This window comes from Leptodactylus fuscus, chromosome 2 (assembly GCF_031893055.1).
Source record: "Leptodactylus fuscus isolate aLepFus1 chromosome 2, aLepFus1.hap2, whole genome shotgun sequence".
Classification (NCBI taxonomy): Eukaryota; Metazoa; Chordata; class Amphibia; order Anura; family Leptodactylidae; genus Leptodactylus; species Leptodactylus fuscus.
This window is the reverse complement of record NC_134266.1, coordinates 274,146,666-274,166,189: the sequence shown is the minus strand read 5'-3', so window position 1 is coordinate 274,166,189 and position 19,524 is coordinate 274,146,666. Positions and strand designations below refer to the sequence as shown.

Genomic DNA, 19,524 nt, shown 5'->3' with positions numbered 1-19,524 from the left:
AGAGGTGGATATGAGATGTGGAGATGGTAATGGCCGAGACCCTTCCCATCCCACCACCATTGTCATCTAATCACTGATATGCAGAACCCCCCACTCTGGAATATACAACACCAGTCACCCCATTGTAATGCTAAAGATGGCCCGAAACATGATTTGTCTGGTGGCCAAACCAGCCGGACCACTAAGGTGTCCTCTCAACTCCCCCCATGGCAGGGATTTTGGTTTTCTTGTATGGGGGAGACGTGTCGGACATGGACATGTATGGGGGAACTATTATCTGAGGCTTTAGTCAGTATCTCATGGCCGCCAGCCTCATACACAGCAACAATGGAGGAAACAACCTCAGACCCCAACAGATAGTCGACCCCAGTGGGGTCACCGATCGTAGCGGCGCCATAGGCCCCATACATCCAAACCGGATAATCCAGATAGGCCCGACCGCCCCACGGCATGGTGATGTACACCCCTACCTCACCCTAGCCCCGCCGTCCTGTACTCTATATTATATAGGGCAGCAGATCTGGGGGTCAGGAAATCTGGACCGTGTGTGAACCCCATTTTCCGGCCCAGTGCTAAGTTTTGATCACAGATGGTCCTCGACTGGTCGTGAGAACAGAGGCTCCCTGTACCCCTCTCTGAAAGTAGCGGCCGCAGTGATCAGAAACTTGCCCCCCTATCGGCCACCCCTTTAAGGAATCGATCAATGTAACCCCACACGAATGGGGCAATGGTCACGATACCACTCCATCAATCTCTAAATGTTTGACCACTGGTGGCCCTGATAATGTGACCCTCACGATCTGGGGTACAAGGGTCCCATGCCCCCCTACTGAATTGGTCAATAGTCATACATAAGCGCTGCCGCTCCATTCAAAGTCTATGGGGCTGGTAAAGATGGCTGTACCCGCTGTACTCAGCCTTCTCCATCACCCCCAAAGAGCTGACCATCTATATTCCCAGCAGTCGGACCCCCATCGATCAGACACCTATATCTATTGCTCTTGCGGCCTGGTTAGTATAGGGTTAAGGTGCAGGCTACTGTCATGGTGATGCAAGCATTACATGAGCTGTTTACAGTAACTTTACGCCTTCCTGGACCCTGGGAAACCTGACTCTGTCCGTGCACCGTCATTGGCTGCCCAGGCGGGGGTGCTGTCCTGCTCCTCCAATGGGAGGCGAACTGGTGATGGGAGCGGACACTATGGATTGGCGTGTAATATACAGGACATGTTACACAGCCTCGATTAACCCCATCACTGCCACCGACTGTGTTGTCACTAATAATGTAATGCTGAACAGAGTTCGGTCCCAAATTTAAAGGGGAACTCCATATGTACAGAAGGAAGGGAACCTGGGTGCCACAGCTGCCGTAGGGGTTGTCACCCAGCTTTCCAAACACTCTGAATACTCTGCTAGGTTTGCTATTCAGATGCTTAGTTAAGCTGGGTGAATGGAACCACTAGACACCGGGGACTGGAGAACAGAAGGACTAGACACTGGAGACGAGTGAGTAGTTAAATACTCTATATATGATATTCGTTTCGAGCAGCCCCTCAATATTCAACTACTGGAATCGAATATCGAACCCTATTATAGTCTATGGGGGGAAAATGCTCGCTTCGGGGGTAGGCAACATTCGATCAAACTGAACTTACCAAGTCCACGAGTGAGGGTCGGGCTGGATTCTCCCTGCGCAGCATCCCCGCGGCGTCTTCCGGCTCTGAATTCACTCTACCCGGCATTGGCCTGGACAGAGCCGACTCCGCATGCCCGCACTACAAGAAAATGGCCGCTTACAGTCAAAGCGGCCATTTTCTATTTTATTTTAAATATGATTTTTATTGAATAGAAGAAAACTTTTACAATATAATAGAAAAACAGTTACAAACATAAGAAGAATCGGCATGGGTCCAATCAGTAAAACAGGAGTTACAAGTTGGAACTTCGGGCTGCAACCCAAATACATGGGTGACACAAACATGACCAAATAAACAAAGACCAAAGAACCAGATATACAAACACTACAAAGACACCGATTCCACGAGACGGAAATGAAAGGATGGAGAGGGGAACACAACCAGAGAGGTACAAGAAGGGAAAAGGGAAGAGAAAAAGTAGAGGAGATAGAATAGAAACAGAAGAGAACGAGAAGACCAAACAATAACATGAACAACATAACCACATACCTGAATACAATACTGAAATGGACAAAAAACAGAAACACACATGGTACATCCAAAAAAGAAAAGAAAATAAAGCCACCTGGGATAACAACACAATAAGTAGATAGTGATCAAGGGGTCCCCACGGGAGCAACCTGAGGCCGAGGAGAAGGAACTCCCTTATGAGACTCCACATACGAAATCCAGAGGGACCACTGGGATCGGAACTTGGCGTAAGTATGATTCTTATTGGACAACAGACGTTCCAAGGTGCATGCCAAGTTCACATGGTGGAATAATTCAGCTACGGTCAAGCAAAGAGCAGACTTCCACTGACGAGCGATCATGGCCCGAGCTGCGAGCACGATCTGCCCCAGAACGACCTGCGACTCTGCGGGAAAACTACCAACGTCTAAGAAGCATAGGGCGAGACCAGGGGAAGGACTGATATCAAAACCGGCTATATTAGACATGAAGTGGAATACCGCTATCCAGAAGGCACGAACCGGAGGGCAATCCCACCACAAATGCAAGAAGGAACCTACTTGGCCACATCCTCTCCAACAGAGTCTGGAGCAAGAAGGATCAATATGCGCCAGTTGGGTCGGAGTCCTATACCACCTCAGCATAATTTTCAAAGCCGTTTCCCAATGAGACGCCCCCCTAGAAACACGCTTAACAAACCCAGCTGCCGTATACCAGTCAGACAGAGGGATGGTTCTGGCAAGATCCGTTTCCCAACGGAGCAGGTGAAGAGGCTTGACCCGCTCCGGAGGGACAGAGAAAAAGCCATAAAACGCAGACAACCCACCTCTAACAGGCAAGGATCTATTCCACAGCTTTAAAGCTAGTCTGGGAAAGGTCAGTCTAGAGGGCTCATAGGATTGCAAAAAATGATGCAACTGTAAATATTTAAAGAAGTCTGATTTAGGGAGCTGAAACTCTTCTTGTAACATGGAGAACGACTTAAACCCGTCATCAGAATATAGATGGGCCACTTTATAGAGACCCCTAGAGACCCATCCACGGAGCTGGAGCTGGGGGAGAAAAGAGGTCAGATACAACAGAGGTAGCTTCGACAAAGGGACCAGGTCTTCCCTAGAGGTATATGACAAAAAGTATCTCCAAGCAGACACTGAGGCCCTAATACTCAGCAAGAGAGGGGAAGTGATGGGGGGGCCCAAATCCTTAGGACGTAAAATACTCAAAAGTGGGGCATCTAGAAGGCTTTCCTCAATTTCAGCCCAACGCCATTTAGAAGTCTCATCCCACCCAACCTTAAGTTGATCAAGGATAGACGCCATATAATATTTTCTAACATCTGGGACACCCGCACCCCCATGGGACCAAGGGCGCGTCATCACCTTAAGTCGGACCCTGGACCTCTTACCCTCCCATATATAATTGGACAGAATAGACTGAAGCTTAGTAAAATATGAGTCAGGGAGGGGGATGGCAACTGTACGAAACACATACAAAATTAGTGGTAACACCATCATTTTGACAATGGCGATTCTGCTAGCCCAAGACAACATCGGCTGCGAGAAGGAGGCAAGGAGAGAAGTAATTTTAGTCAGGAGGGGGATATAATTGGCAGAGAACAGATCCGAACTAGGGGCCGTCAGAGAGATGCCAAGGTAAGCTATACGGGAATCATTCCATTGGTAGGGGAATTGAACACTAAGGTCCCGTCTCAACGAGGGAGAAATAATAACAGGCAAGATTTGAGATTTGGAGGAATTTACCTTATAGTACGAAACTCTACCAAATCCCTCTAGGACCTCCGTAGCAGCACTCAAGGAGGGACCAGGGGAGGTCAGGGCCAGTATGACATCATCAGCGTATAGGCCAATTTTATGCTGCTGGCGGCCCACAGTAATACCCCCAATATTTTCCGCAGACCGAACGGACTCCGCCAGGGGCTCCATCACTAGCGCAAAAATAATAGGGGAGAGAGGACAACCCTGGCGGGTACCATTCGAAATCCAAAAGGGCTCAGACAAAAAACCTGATGAGAGCACACGAGCGGACGGGTGGGAGTACAGAGCCAAAATAGCAGATTTAAAAACTGGCCCCATACCAAACCTATCCAAAAGGCTATCTAAGTAACCCCAGTGGACCCTATCAAAAGCCTTCTCAGCATCCAGAGCCAGAAGCAAAGAAGGCACACCATCTTTTTCGGCTTTTTGAATGAGGTCTATAAACCTCCGTGTGGCGTCCGGAGCCTGCCTACCGTATACAAAACCCACCTGGTCAGGACTAACCAACTGGGGGAGAAGGAGGAACAACCGCTCAGCAAGGATTTTAGCGTACAATTTAATATCTGTGTTTAGAAGGGAAATAGGTCTAAAATTAGCCGGGACAGTGGGAGATTTGCCAGGTTTAGGGATGGTCACTATAGTGGCCGACAACATTTCTTCCGGGAAGCATTGTTCCTCCGCCGCCCTCCTAAACACAGCCAAAAGATAAGGGGATAAAATATCAGCGTATTTCTTGTAGTAAATCCCTGAGAAGCCGTCAGGACCAGGAGATTTTAGCGGTTTCAGTGAGGCTATAGCCTCCGTAACCTCAACCAGGGTAATAGGCGAGGCCAGGGAGGCAGACTGCGCAGGGGAAAGGCGGGGAAGGGCCACAGAATCTAAGAATCTATCGATTTCTTCCCGAGATGGCTGGTACGTCTGGGGGTCGTCCCTAAGATTATATAGTGACTTGTAATATAAGCGAAACTGCTCTGCAATAAGACGGGGGTCAATTACTTTAGTACCCGAATCATCTATAAGGTGAGCAATACGAGTTTTGGGGCGTGACTGTTTGATTTTTTTGGCTAAAAAGGCGCTAGCCCTACTATTATGCACATAGGCCTGACATTGAAAACGCCTAAAAGCTAAGTCCTGTTGGCAAGCCAGAAGACCCTGCAATCGGAGTTGACATTGCCTAATCTCCGCAGAGACAGAGGGAGTGGGGTTAAGCTTATTAATTGCAGAGAGGGAGGATAGGGAGCGAAGTGTAGCATCTATGTCCTTAGATCTTTCTTTTTTAGCTCTAGCGCATGCCTGAATAAGAATCCCTCGCATATACGCCTTATGGGCATTCCAGAGCACATGAGGGTCAGACATGGAAGGAAAGTTAAGGGAAAAATATTCCCTCAGGGCCTCACGAAGGTGCTCACCATAGGAAGGGTGATCTAGGATATACTCATTCAATCGCCACTGGGTAGGCATGGCAGTGGAGAACTTCTCATGTAGAGAAAGGGACACCGGAGCATGATCAGTCCAGGTGATCAGCCCAATATCCGTAGATTCCGTCTGCATCAACCCAATTTTGTCAGTAAGAAAAAAGTCCAAAGCGGCCATTTTCTTGTAGCGCGGGCATGCGCAGTTGGCTCTGCCGAGGTCCGATGCCTGGCAGAGTGAATTCGGAGCCGGAAGACGCCGCGGGGAAGCTGCACGGAGAAGACTTCTAAAGGTAGGACAAGAACCAGCGTTGATTATCTGACTGTATAGCATTCTGCCAATCAATGCTGGTTCTGCATCGAACTTTTACATTCGAATAGCAAGTGGTACTCGATCAAGTACGAGTATTTTGAATACCTACTCGATCGAATACTATTTGTGCATCTCTACTAGACACCGGGACTGGAGAACGGAACCACCGGGGCAAATATCCAGAGGAAGCGAGACATAGGAGACAAGAATCCCTGTGTAAATCCTCTCTGACTACCTGACACTTCGCCTCATCTCATTGTTGTCTCCTTTATGTTCTCACACAATGAAGGAAAACAAAGCATTAAATACTGATAGGAAACAGGACACTGAGGACCTGATACCACAGTAGCCTCCATCCTGCCCCCTGGTGGTCACCTGAGATATTGCACCCTCCAGATCTGATATATAACTATTGCACATCACATCTCTATTATTATACAGGTACTGTGTATGATATAATGGGTTGTATAAATGTAGGACTGTCAGCCCTGGCGCACTATGCTGAGCCTTGTAGTTCATCCAGCTCTGACACATTCCGGTATCTATTACTACTTAGCCCTATAGATGACATAATATCAGTCACATAACCACCTGCTGTATGGCAACTGAGTGGTGGGGGCAGAAAATGGGATTAATGGGGAGATACTGGGGGGACAGTGCAGCGTTGTAATAAGGAGGGGTGTAGACACAAGATGCAGGGTGACAATGTGGAGTAATGAGATTGTAAGCTCTTGTGACCAGGGCCCTCAGTCCCATTGTGTGACATGACTTTCTCTGTAATGTATCTTTCTGTCTGTATCTGAACCCTACAAATTGTACAGCGCTGCCGAATATGTTGGCGCTATAGAAATAAAATGTATTATTATTAATGGGGGTTATAGGGTTGGGGTGGGACAGTGCAGTGTTTATAAGAGAGGGGTGCAGTATAGTAATAGGGGGTGTATTATAGCATACATAGCCTGTGCAGGTGTATAACTGCTGTAGGGTGACTATAGGGGAACAGGTTGTAGGGTTATGTATAGGGTGACATATTAGCATACAAATGATGTAGTATTGAAAGCAGCAGGATGAGGCTGTAGGTTTTGCTGGGGGGTTGGGGTGAAAGGTTACAATAAGGAGGAGGGGGGTGAAAGTCTAGGGTGATAAAAGAGAAGGAGGCGGCTGGGAGGGGTGAGACCTGACCCTCCCCCACCTCCAGGATATATAAGGCAGCGCAGCCCTGGGCACTTCCTCAGCCCCATCACACTCAGCTGAGGACAAGCACGGCTCCTCTCCCCCTCCATTGCCCCTCTCGCTGCTGCCCCCTCCAGGTTCTCCCCCCTTCACAGCACGGATTCCCTTTCTTCTCCTACTGGTAAGTGTCTTTGTGTTTCGTTGATACATTGTTAGTAGCTGATATATTGTTGTTGTATTTATTCCTCACGGTTGATACATTGTTGCGGTTTGGATTCTAGTTGTGGCTGATACATTGTTAGTTTTGGCTCTTTTATGGACTTTTGTGATTTCATCCACTTGTACTAGTTTATACATTGTTAGAATTCAGTGTCATGGTATTCAGTCTATAGACTCCTATTGCTATTTGATACATTGTTAGTAGCTGATCTATTGTTTGTATTATATTTATTCCTCACAGCTGATACATTGTTGCGATTTGGTTTATTACTGAGTTTCTAATCATAAACTACTAGTCTTGTTACCCAAATTATTGCTGATTAATTCCCCATCATACTCTGCACTCATGTGATATTATAACCTGTGGTTAGAGAACTCCTTTAATATCCAGTATATAGAAGTGAGAAACAACTTCTAGTGCACACTGTAAAAGAATTCTTAGTAGTAGTGACAACTTATGCCCCCCCTTTCCTTGAGACCTATTGATGATGTACTGCTAACTAATAATCACTAGAGGTGCCCCAGCTTTTCCTGGTGTCTGAATGGTGTTGTACTTTGCTGTGCACTGATGTATTTCTCGATCACTGCTTAACATGTCTGTACCATTCTGGAACCAAAGAAAGTTTGGTGGAAGCCCATAGTGACCTGTAATGGACATCATGCTGGCATCACAGAACTTCTCCTGACCAGATTGGGGGGCTCTTAGTTTTAGGGACAAGCTCTAGTAAATGTGCCCCCCTTCTATATGGTGCCTGCTGGGGGAGGGGGATACAGGGGGTTAATTCATTATCTGTTAATTGGACATATGGAGATGTGGTGCCCCCTGTGGGGGGGGTTGCTGGAATTTGGCATCAGTATATAATGGCAGATATTAGTCACCTCCATGGAGGGTCTCAGCACTTGTCATACAGTAGTGTGTGTGTGGGGGGGGGGGTGAATAATACTAATCCTGCTGAGAAGAGAACTATAGGGGAGCATACAGTCTGCCTCTGTGTAATGGCTGATAACAGAGAACAATAGTCTGTCTGCCCACACAACACTGGGGATGATCCTGTGAGCTTTACATTGAGAACTGACTTGTAGTGACCTCATCAGGAGGGACTTTATGGGGTGACCATGTAAGGTTTATCACTGAGGGCTTCTTCAGTCCTTGCCCCCCTCCCAGGAGAGCACAACGAATATGGAAACCCACAAAAGCCTCCCCAGTGTCCTATAGAGAATAATCTGTAGGAAGGATGTCTGTATCCTGGTGCAAATCCTAATCTCAGGATGGGGGGGAAGTAACAATCTGTATTCTAAAAGTCGTGGGACACAATAGGTGTCTGGGCCCCGGGGCTGATCCTATGGTGTCACCGATCACCTAAGACCTGCAGCTTTCTATCTGTATTATAAGTTTGTCTGTAGTCAGAGACCGTTGTCTTATAACTTCTTCCCACTTCTCTTCCAGCATAAGGATTATGATTTTACAGCATCGTCTTTCCCACCAATTTTCTATGGAAAGTAAAGGGTATCGTATATCCACTTCTAGTGGCAAATCCGACGGGCGCGACGCCTTCAGGGAAGCCTGATCTCCACAAATCCCACTCCAACTGGAATACTTGAAGGTAATGTCCTATCTGTACAGCTGCTGGAGGACGTCATTGACGGCTATTCCTCCTGACTCCATCATACACATGCAGTCTCGGCTCACAACCAGCAGCTTATGCCCCTGGAAAACATAGATTGGGCATATACAACTCAATATGCCTGATCTCTTGCATTGACATCTGTTGGAAAGTCAAGACTCAAAAACAATTCATGTCTGCTCCTGCTTTGCACCTGTCCGGCCGCTCCCCTCCTCTGTAGTCTTCCCTTCTCTTGTTTCCTAGAAAACAATTGCAGTAATATCTCTGAGCCTGGTAACCTGACCCTGGAGATAACCGCGCCTGCACTGATCATGGCACTGGCAGGATGTAGGTGAAAGGTCTGAGCCAAGGCACCCATCTGTCTCCTGCAGATAATGGGCGTCCATGCTGGAGAACTTAAAATAGTAAAAAATAAAATAGAACTTAAAATTTGTACAATAAATTATATAAAATAAAATCCAATACATGCATTCCTTTCCTGACACCTTTTATGACCCCTCCACCCCCCACAGATGGTTCTACAATGAGCCGTAGACATCTGCACAGGGGTCTGGTCCCCGGGAACTGGCCTGATCTGGTTTGCAGCCTCTTCCATAGGATCCATTGTAATGTCTCAGGGTGGTGGGATGTCTGTGCAGGGTCCCATCCCCCAGCACTACTGTCTGGACAGGCTCTTACATGATGTCTTGTACTACAATGCCCAACTTTTTTGCAATAAATTCTGTAATGCAGGACACCCCCCATCCCCAAAATACTGAGACTTAATGATAAAAATAATTTAAAAATTTTAACTTTTTTTTTTTTTTTTTCTCAGATTCCGGCAGAGTTTATTTGCCTTGTCTTGTCACTACAAGTCCAACCCCGGACCGTCCAACTTTCACCTTTTCGGATCTCTGCATCGTCCAAATTTTCAAAATGGTTGGATTCAAGCCCACGGATGTGCCCCCCACCGCCGCAGTCAAGTTCATTGGCGCAGGTACGGCAGCGTGTATCGCTGACCTGTTCACCTTCCCTCTGGACACTGCTAAAGTCCGTCTCCAGGTGAGATGCATAGATATATAGGTATTTACAGTATCTGTTCCTGGGAAAGCTGGGTGACTGCCCTCACTGCAGATCCATCAGATGGTGCCGGCCTTGCTATTCAGTAATCTGCCACTTTGATCTGCAGAAGAGCTTGGTGTGCTCTGTTATTGGCCCAGCAATCCTCATCACCCAGCTTTCCCTGAATCGGATAATCCCTAGTGTTTTTGGGTAGTGTTGAGTGTATATTTATCTGTATATCCACCTTCCCCCTATGTAGATCCAAGGAGAGACCAAGTCCTCAGCCAACATGAAGTGTGCCCAGTACAAGGGCGTCTTCGGGACCATCTCCACCATGGTGAAGACAGAAGGGCCCCGGAGCCTGTACAACGGGCTGGTGGCCGGTCTCCAGCGACAGATGAGTTTCGCCTCCGTCCGCATCGGACTTTATGATTCTGTCAAACAGTTCTACACCAAAGGATCTGAACGTGAGTATCATGCTCTAGTCACATCCAAAGCTGCACTAAGTGCTTGCTCAGTCTCTGCTGCAGTGCATTGTGGGAGATGTAGGTTTAGGGTTTCTCACCATCCGCTCCTTTTACCCCCCCCCCCCCCCCACACACACAGATGTTGGAATCGGGAGCAGACTGCTGGCCGGCTGCACCACCGGAGCCATGGCCGTTGCGATCGCTCAGCCCACAGACGTGGTGAAGGTTCGCTTCCAAGCGCAGGCCAACGTCTCCAGCTCTAGAAGGTACAAGGGAACAATGGACGCCTACAAGACCATCGCCAAAGAGGAAGGCGTGCGCGGCCTCTGGAAAGGTCGGTGTCAAGATTATTTTATCTTAAGAATTATTGTTATATGGGGACAAGTTTATAATTTATCAAACTCTTTTTGTGTAGGTACCGCCCCCAACATCACCCGAAACGCCCTTGTGAACTGCACCGAGCTGGTGACCTATGACCTCATCAAGGACTCGCTCCTGAAGTCCAACCTGATGAGTGGTGAGTCCTCCATAACTATCTTCATTAGATCACATGACCAGGGTGAGGAGTAGAAAGAGGGACAAACACTGTACCTATAAGGACCTGCACAAATAAGGTCACATGACCAGATCTGTGCAGGTCCTCAGCCAACTTGTCTAATGTCTCTAGTATGGTAGATGTTACTATGGAGTGGTTAGAAGTAGATTCTCCCTGGCCAGGTGGTCATCCAGTAGGTGGCACTGTATCGACTCTTGCATGTTAAGCACCGCCCCCTTGTCCATAGAGCAGGCAGCCAATGCTCATCCTATAAATCTTCTTGCAGACAACCTACCATGTCACTTCACCTCTGCCTTCGGCGCTGGCTTCTGCACCACAGTCATCGCTTCCCCCGTTGATGTAGTGAAGACAAGATACATGAACTCTGCCAAGGGACAGTACCAAAGTGCCCTGAACTGTGCCCTCACCATGCTGCGGAAGGAGGGGCCCCACGCTTTCTACAAGGGGTAAGTGGTGCTGCGATGTCACTTAACTGGAAAAGAGTGGGGGGAGGGGTTACTCGCACAAGGCAGAAAGTAGAATTGTTTGGATTCAAGTACAACAGTGCTCCTAGTGGTCACCACTGGAATTATAATGAATGGGTCTTCCTTGTGTCCTCTAAAGGGGTTGTCAAGAATTAGGAAAGAAAAACATGTCTGACTTCTTCCAGAAACAGCACCACACCTGTGCTCAGGCTGAGCGTGGTATTGCAGCTCACTTCCAGAACGTGGCTTGGCTGTAATACCATACACAACCTGCGGAGGTGCTGTACTTTCTGGAAGAAGGCAGGAAAACCCCTTTAAGGCAGGGCAAAGCTGGGGGATGATGCAAATCTGGGCCACTGCAACCAATCAGTGGCCCTGTAAGAGTTCTCATTGACCATATTGGTTGGCCATATTGGGAAAGCATGGTAGCTAACAATCACATTAGTGAGGTAGCTCTTAAAGGGGAAGTATACCTTCTAACCTGCCCCTCTCCCCGTACAGGTTCATGCCGTCCTTCCTGCGGCTGGGCTCCTGGAATGTCGTGATGTTTGTGACGTACGAGCAGCTTAAGAGGGCCATGATGTCGGCCCGCGTCTCCTGGGAGGCTCCAGTCTGAGGCCTCTGTCGTACTCCGAACTGTCTCTACCTCTCGTAGTATTGTTTACATCCTTATCCGCAGGCTACCCTTCCCCCTTCCCCCTCCCCCAACTTCTTACAAGAAAAATAAAATGAGAAAATCTAGAAAAAAGAAACTTCCTGTTCTGTAACCAATCAGGCGGCTTCGGCTGTCACTTCCTGTCGGCCATGTTGCCTGCTTAGTCCTCAGCTTTACAAATATGGGCAACTTTTTAGAACTTTTTTTTTTAATTTCCTTTGTTTTTAATCAGACTTAAAATTTTTACACGTTGAGGTTTTGAGAATGTGTAAGTCTGTGACTGCTTAAATCCTAGTCTACTCCAGTCACTTCCAAAGCTGCCGTTGTGACAGTTTGGCTCAGGACCATGTTGCCCTAAATGTCTTAGACTACAGACCTGATGGGAGTCATATGTTGGAGGATGCTGGGAGTTATAGGGGGGGGTTCTGAGCGTGCTGCAGTGCATTGTAGGAGATGTAGTCTTTGTGCCGGGACCATGTGTCCTCCTATGTATAAAGCTGCATCTCCCACAATGCCATGCAGCGGTCAAGCACATGCAATCCTGTCTAAGCTGGCTTGGGCAGGCGAATTAAGTGACATCAAGTTAAAAACTTGAGTGCAGCTTTGGCTGTGACTGGAGTATAACTGATCTAGCGCTCAGTATTTGCAGGTCACTGTAAGAGCTTTAGTTATTGGCTGCAGTTTCTGGTTCCTCCATGCACAACCCAAGCTGCAAGCCCAGACCACTTCTGCCTTCATAGTCTGAGTGACTGTCGTAACTCGTCGTCTTCCTGTGACGCTGACGCCTCGCCCAAGACCAAATCTTCTGTGCACGCTGTTTTTAGTCTGTCTTTTCTATGGATGACTCTGCATGTTCTAAAAATAAAGACAATTCACAAACAAGAGCTGTCGCCTCCGGAGGTTATTGTCCCAGTCGCGGAACCGAAACTGCAGCGGGGGAAGGAATGTAGCAGAGCTCACACAGCGCAAATCAGAAGCTGCTTAGCTGTCACTTCCTGGGAAAGCTGGGTGTTGCCAGTATAGGAATCATCAGATTTACCTGAGATTTCCATTTATGTTCCCGGGGGGAGGGGGAGCTGCGCTTGTAGCTATACTGGTCATCACTCAGCTCCACAAAGTATAGATAACATTGAATCGCTCTACTGTAAGGTAAAGGGATTGTAGAAGACTAGAAATATATGGCTGCTACCAAAACAAGAGCACCACACCTGACCACAGGCAGCATCTGGTACTGCAGCTCATCCTTACTGACTGCAATAGAACTTAACTGCAATTCTAGCTGCAACCAAATGGCAGGGGTGGTGCTGTCTCTGGAGGAGTCATACTTGTGAAAGGCTGGCCCTTTAAATCTGTTTCTATCATAGAGATCTGACCTCACTTGAGCTGTAAACTCCCATTCTAAGGTAAAAAAATATGCAAATCTATTCTCCAGGATGTAATTAGAAGAACAGTGCACTCTGTATGCTGCCCTCTAGAGGGCAGCCTCCGTAACATAGTATTTCTATTCCAAAAGGAACAGATTCCCAGCTATGGACAGCGCTGTTTTGCTCTTTTGGACCTCCTCAGCATAGCGCAGGGATACTGATTTGGCAGAGTGAGACTATAAACCAGAGTCAGGGGATAATCATATCAGGGAGAGTGTGTGCCTACATAGGCGTACGGAGACTTACAAGTCATCCCTGCACCGCTAGGGATTCTGGATAAAAAAAATATGCAAATCTATTCTCCAGGATGTAAATCAGTATCTCTGCGCTATGCTGAGGAGGTCCAAAAGACCAAAACAGCGCTGTCCATAGCTGGGAATCTGTTCCTTTTGGAATAGAAATACTAATTTGGCAATTAAATCCGCATCATGATAGTAGGCTTATTAACTGAGTCATGCATGATGTTAAGGAGGCTGCCCTCTAGAGGGCGGCATACAGAGGCACTGTTCTATTTACATCCTGAATAGATATTGCATATTTTTTTTTACCCAGAATCCCTAGCGGAGCAGGAATGACTTGTAAGTCTCCGTACGCCCATGTAGGCACACACTCTCTGTGATGTGTATGATTATTCCCTGATTCTAAGGTAGTCACTTTACTGGGTGATGGTCAAGGGTCTTGCACTGAGGGGTCAATACACAGCCAGAATCTGATGGTGAACCCCATGCCAGAAGTAGAGGTGCACTGACTCTTCACTACGTCCAGGGTAGTCTCTGCCCCACCCCCCGCAGTGCAGTCACAATCCAGTAGTGGGGTGCCCGACCCCTACAATCAGACAGGAGGAGGATCTGGTGTCTATGGGACATGTCTCTTTATTATGAGTCCACATGGTGAGTATCTGATACATGACCGGTATACACTGTACCCACGGCTCAGGACAGGAGGGCCTTCCGCAGCAGCTCCTTCTTCTGCGGTGTCAGGTGCTCGGGGAACTGGATATCAAACTGGACGATGAGGTCTCCCTTCACGGTGAGGTCTCCGGGCGTCCGCATCCCCTCCCCCGGAACAACCTTACTGTACTTGGGGCTGGAGGGAAAGATGAGGTGTTATTACCTTCAGTAACCACTAGGTGCATGTAAAGAGGGAGCCACATGGTGCCCACCCCACCCCCAGGGCTGCTTTAATCATAGTGGTACCTTGGGTCAAAGGGGTAACATGAAATTGGAGGCAGGAAGTCGTGACACAGGGCCCACCAATGTCTTGGGTGCCTCCCGTATGTGGTGGTGAGTCTGACACCTAGTCATCTTATTTGGCACCAACTATCCCATTTAAAGGGATTTTCCAGGCTTATCAATTGATATCTTTAAGATGGATCTCCATGTATCTTCATGGCCTAACATCTGGAAACCCCTCCCACACGATCAGGTGATCGCTGCAGCCTATAAAACACAGCACCATATAGTGGTGGTGCCTGGTATTGCACCTGAATGGATCTGAGCTGTGATTAGGCCATAGGACTGTGACCTCACCTGACCTGTGAAGTGGAATGTGAGGATGAGATAGGGATAGGTCATCGATTATTAAGCCTGAGAACCTCTTTAAATGGGTCAATTGACATTTGGTTGGGGCGCAGAGCTGTCCCGTGGTGTGTAAGGCCAGACTGAGAGCTCGTGAGGGGTGCAGTGACCAGCGCGGCCACAACCTGCAGTCGGCCATCTCTCTGCGGCACATGGTGGCCGTCGCCTGGGGTCTGCCCCTATATCTCCAGCACTCACAGGGTTAATACTCACTGTACTATGTCATTGATGGGGATATTTAATATCCTTTCGTCCAGTGTTTCCACCTCCACAGTGCAGCCAATCAGGGCCTGCAAAATACAATAAGATTGTGAGTGCACCGCTGCCCCCTGCTGGCTGGCCGTTATATTGTAGTGTCTTCTCTGCTTTCGCTTCTCCATACTGGATGATGTATCCGTAACCTATAAGACACATTGTACCAAGTCCCTGCTGCAGTGTAATAGTTGTGCTTGCTCTGGGGTTGCCATAGTAGCAGAGACATGTGACCTCCAATCATAAGCACACAGAGTGAAGATCACATGACAGGAAGTCCAGTTAATCTGCTAATGCTACCAAGGCAACCCCAGAGCAAGCACAATACGCGCTCCATGTAAGTATTTCTTACTACACTTCTTACTTTGCCAAGTTCAATATTCGCCGTGTAGATTAAATCGTCCCCTTGTCTTACAAAGCGGGGGTGGGGCTTCTCCTTCACGAGGAATACAATGTCTGCTGGGATAATGTTGGGGCCCTGAGGACAGAATTTGGTTATATTCCAGCCTTAAAGGGACACACACAATGTAAAGTAAGCAGTAGAGAAGCGGCCGATCTGACCTGGTCACCTTCATTAGGAAATGTAATTCTGGTCCCCGCTTTCCAACCAGGATGGACGTCTATGGAGAGGATTTTATCCCGTATACTGGACGTGTGGCCATCTTCATTCATTACCTGCAGGTTATAGAAACTGTAAGTAAAAGTTCCTGACCCTGGGTGTCTGTGTGAGGGAGCAACTGCCCGACCCTGGGTGTCTGAGCGAGGGAGCAACTGCCCGACCCTGGGTGTCTGAGAGAGGTAACAACTGCCCGACCCTGGGTGTCTGAGCGAGGGAGCAACTGCCCGACCCTGGGTGTCTGAGCGAGGGAGCAACTGCCCGACCCTGGGTGTCTGAGAGAGGTAACAACTGCCCGACCCTGGCCGTGTGTGTGTGAGGGAGCAACTGCCTGACCCCAGGTGTCTGTGTGAGGGAGCAACTGCCCAACCCTGGGCATCTGAGAGAGGTAACAACTGCCCGACCCTGGGCGTCTGAGCGAGGGAGCAACTGCCCAACCCTGGGCGTCTGAGCGAGGGAGCAACTGCCCGACCCTGGGTATCTGAATGTAAGAGGAAATGCCCAACCCTGGGTGTCTCAGCGAAGAGCAACTGCCCGACCCTGGGTGTCTCAGCGAGGGAGCAACTACCCGACCCTGGGTGTCTCAGCGAGGGAGCAACTACCCGACCCTGGGTATCTGAATGTAAGAGGAAATGCCCGACCCTGAGCGTCTGTGTGAGGGAGCAATTGCCCGACCCTGGGCGTCTGTGTGAGGGAGCAACTGCCCGACCCTGGGCGTCTGTGTGAGGGAGCAACTGCCCGACCCTGGGTGTCTGTGTGAGGGAGCAACTGCCCGACCCTGGGCGTCTGTGTGAGGGAGCAACTGCCCGACCCTGGGCGTCTGTGTGAGGGAGCAACTGCCCGACCCTGGGCGTCTGTGTGAGGGAGCAACTGCCCGACCCTGGGTGTCTGATTGTAGGAGCAACTGCCCGACCCTGGGTGTCTGAGCAAGGGAGCAACAGCCCGACCCTGGGTGTCTCAGCAAAGAGCAACAGCCCGACCCTGGGTGTCTCAGCAAAGAGCAACTGCCCGACCTTGGCTTCTGAGTAAGCGCAAGTAATGGGCTGGGGTAAAATGCCTGTGCAGTAACAGATCTTCCACAGGGGGCGCCTCTCACCCTCCGTGAAATCTTGATCTTCTTTGTGCACCCAAAATACAAGTCCTCCAGAGACAGGTAGAGGTCCCTCTCGATCGGGGGGTCCTGTTTCTTGACTCCTCGTCCTCTAAGACCCCCAAATCCTGTGTTCACTTCAGACCCATCTGGTGTGAAAAAGTCTAGAGCAGAAATATAATAAAATAAATCAGCGGAAGATCAGACGTGAGATCATCCCCAGATTACCGGACGCCAAATTTACAGTGGGTGCGACCCCAACCCCCACCTTGGTGCGCAAAAAATAAAGCTTGAAGAAGGACTAAATCTATAGAAACCGAAATTCATTTGGTGTGGCCTTTACCCATTCCTACCTGCAAACGGATTGTCACCCCCAAAAAACTCCTTGAAGGTCTTCTCCGGATTGCCATGGTACACGTACCCCGAGGTCCAGGCGTCCTCACCCCCAAACTCAGCCGGGATCCCACCTTTCAGCCCCTCCTCTCCGAACTTATCATAGGTCGCCTTCTTCCTGACTGCTCGGAGATAACAGACAATGTTCGGTGTTAGTGTAGGACAGGACAAGATGGAAGCCATTGTAACAAACCCTCAGCTGCAGGGGTGTAATTACCGGGGTAGCAGGGGTAGCGGCTGCCACAGGGCCCGGGACATTAAGGTGCACAGTGACAGCCGCTACTGCTGCGTTTTTTCTTTTTCCTTAATAGGCCGTTATCGACTGGAGTAACTCCAGATGGTAACGGGCCCTATTTACTTACCGATCCTGGCAGGGGCCCCACAAGCACTATCATTATACTCGGGGGTCTTTTCAGAGTATAATGATCAGAGGCCCGGGAGAGGTAAGAGAACATAAAGAATAGTGTTACTTACCTCTCTGGGCAGGCTTCGGGCCTAGTTGTGTGACGTCTCAGGTCATGTGACGTCCCAGACGTCATTAAAGATGGCTGACACCACTGAGCAGTGCAGCGGAGCCAGGGATAGGTAAGTGACAGTGGGTTATAGTAAGTGACAGTGGTGAGTATAATAATGGTTCATGGGTGTTCACAATGGAGCATAATACTATGTGCAGGGGCCACTATGGGGGATAATACTGTGTGCAGGGGCCACTATGGGGTATAATACTGTGTGCAGGGGCCACTATGGGACATAATACTGTGTGCAGGGGCCACTATGGGACATAATACTGTGTGCAGGGGCCACTATGGGACATAATACTGTGTGCAGGGGCCACTATGGGGTATAATACTGTGTGCAGGGGCCACTATGGGACATAATACTGTGTGCAGGAGCCACTATGGGACATAATACTGTGTTCAGGGGCCACTATGGGACATAATACTGTGTGCAGGGGCCACTATGGGACATAATACTGTGTGCAGGGGCCACTATGGGACATAATACTGTGTGCAGGGGCCACTATGGGACATAATACTGTGTGCAGGGGCCACTATGGGACATAATACTGTGTGCAGGGGCCACTATGGGGGATAATACTGTGTGCAGGGGCCACTATGGGACATAATACTGTGTGCAGGGGCCACTATGGGACATAATACTGTGTGCAGGGGCCACTATGGGACATAATACTGTGTGCAGGGGCCACTATGGGGGATAATACTGTGTGCAGGGGCCACTATGGGACATAATACTGTGTGCAGGGGCCACTATGGGACATAATACTGTGTGCAGGGGCCACTATGGGACATAATACTGTGTGCAGGGGCCACTATGGGACATAATACTGTGTGCAGGGGCCACTATGGGGGATAATACTGTGTGCAGGAATATGAGGGGGGGGGTCGGGGTCTTTGGCGCAGTCATGGGTGGGCCCATATCACCAGTTGGCCGCGGCCCCGCCATTCCTAGTTACGCCCCCGCTCAGCTGTGACTAGTATAATGGAGGATACACAATTTGGCGGTAAATATAACCTACACTATACAAATGACTTACGGTCACTGAGAACATCGTAGGCCTCGGAGATCTGCCGGAATCGGTGCGGTGCGGACGGCTCCTTATTTTTCAGCGGATGATACTTCAGAGCCAACCTGCGATACCTGAAGCGGGAACAAGAAGGGTTAATGGGGTAATAAGGGGCAGCAGGTTACAGCGCCCCCATCAGTGAGCGCAGGGCAATGCCCCAACACCCTGTATAAGAGTTGGGGGAGGGGGGTCACTATTGTAGTGGAAAAACTACAAGTCCCAGCAAAACAACAGCACCAGCTGTCAAAGAACTACAACTCCCAGCATGCCTGGACACATCCCCCTAGTGAGTGCCAGCTCCGCGGCCTAGCTTCAGGGTCACACTCACGCTTTCTTGATGTCGGCATCCCCAGCGCTGCGGGTTATCTCCAGCACCGAGTAGTAATCCTGCCCCATGATGAGCCCCGGCCGTGCTGCCGCTGTCACTAAGGACGCCGGGCCGCGGTGCACCCTGGGAGAGACACAACACCCTTACCATGGAGACTCCAAGCACACGTCCCTGACTAACCTCCTAGCGTGCAATTCCACCATCTCCCAGAAGATGGCAGCAACATCTTGAAGTAACATCTTGTCAGCGTTCTGTAGTGTACAATCAGTCGTCGGCCATCTTGTTGAAGACCAATAGTTACTGCAGCCGTTATCGCGCGGGGGATTCTGGGAATTGAAGTCTTGTGGTATTGGAATTACCTTGGTTTGTAAACAGAACGGACTACAACTCCCGTGACCCCTTGCAGGCAGAA

The 19,524-nt window shown here is 49.1% G+C and overlaps 2 protein-coding genes across 3 annotated transcripts; one reads left to right on the top strand and one right to left on the bottom strand.

Moving 5' to 3' along the window:
- Positions 1-6,865: 6,865 nt before the first annotated feature.
- On the top strand, positions 6,866-12,731 carry UCP2 (uncoupling protein 2). The gene is made up of 8 exons (XM_075266272.1): positions 6,866-7,001; positions 8,487-8,643; positions 9,479-9,705; positions 9,965-10,172; positions 10,312-10,506; positions 10,588-10,689; positions 10,994-11,174; positions 11,694-12,731. The coding sequence occupies exons 3-8, from the start codon at positions 9,580-9,582 to the stop codon at positions 11,806-11,808; spliced, it is 927 nt and encodes a 308-aa protein (XP_075122373.1). The 5' UTR covers positions 6,866-7,001; positions 8,487-8,643; positions 9,479-9,579; the 3' UTR covers positions 11,809-12,731.
- A 1,414-nt stretch (positions 12,732-14,145) lies between these two features.
- On the bottom strand, positions 14,146-19,191 carry DNAJB13 (DnaJ heat shock protein family (Hsp40) member B13). 2 transcript variants are annotated; one of them, XM_075263006.1, is made up of 8 exons: positions 19,113-19,191; positions 18,755-18,858; positions 17,160-17,324; positions 16,813-16,970; positions 15,662-15,775; positions 15,465-15,578; positions 15,062-15,138; positions 14,146-14,357 (listed from the first exon to the last, which is right to left on the bottom strand). In XM_075263006.1, the coding sequence occupies exons 1-8, from the start codon at positions 19,178-19,180 to the stop codon at positions 14,204-14,206; spliced, it is 954 nt and encodes a 317-aa protein (XP_075119107.1). In that variant the 5' UTR covers positions 19,181-19,191; the 3' UTR covers positions 14,146-14,203. The 2 variants fall into 2 exon arrangements, with proteins under 2 accessions (XP_075119107.1, XP_075119106.1); XM_075263005.1 differs by having other exon boundaries at positions 17,160-17,321.
- Positions 19,192-19,524: the final 333 nt, after the last annotated feature.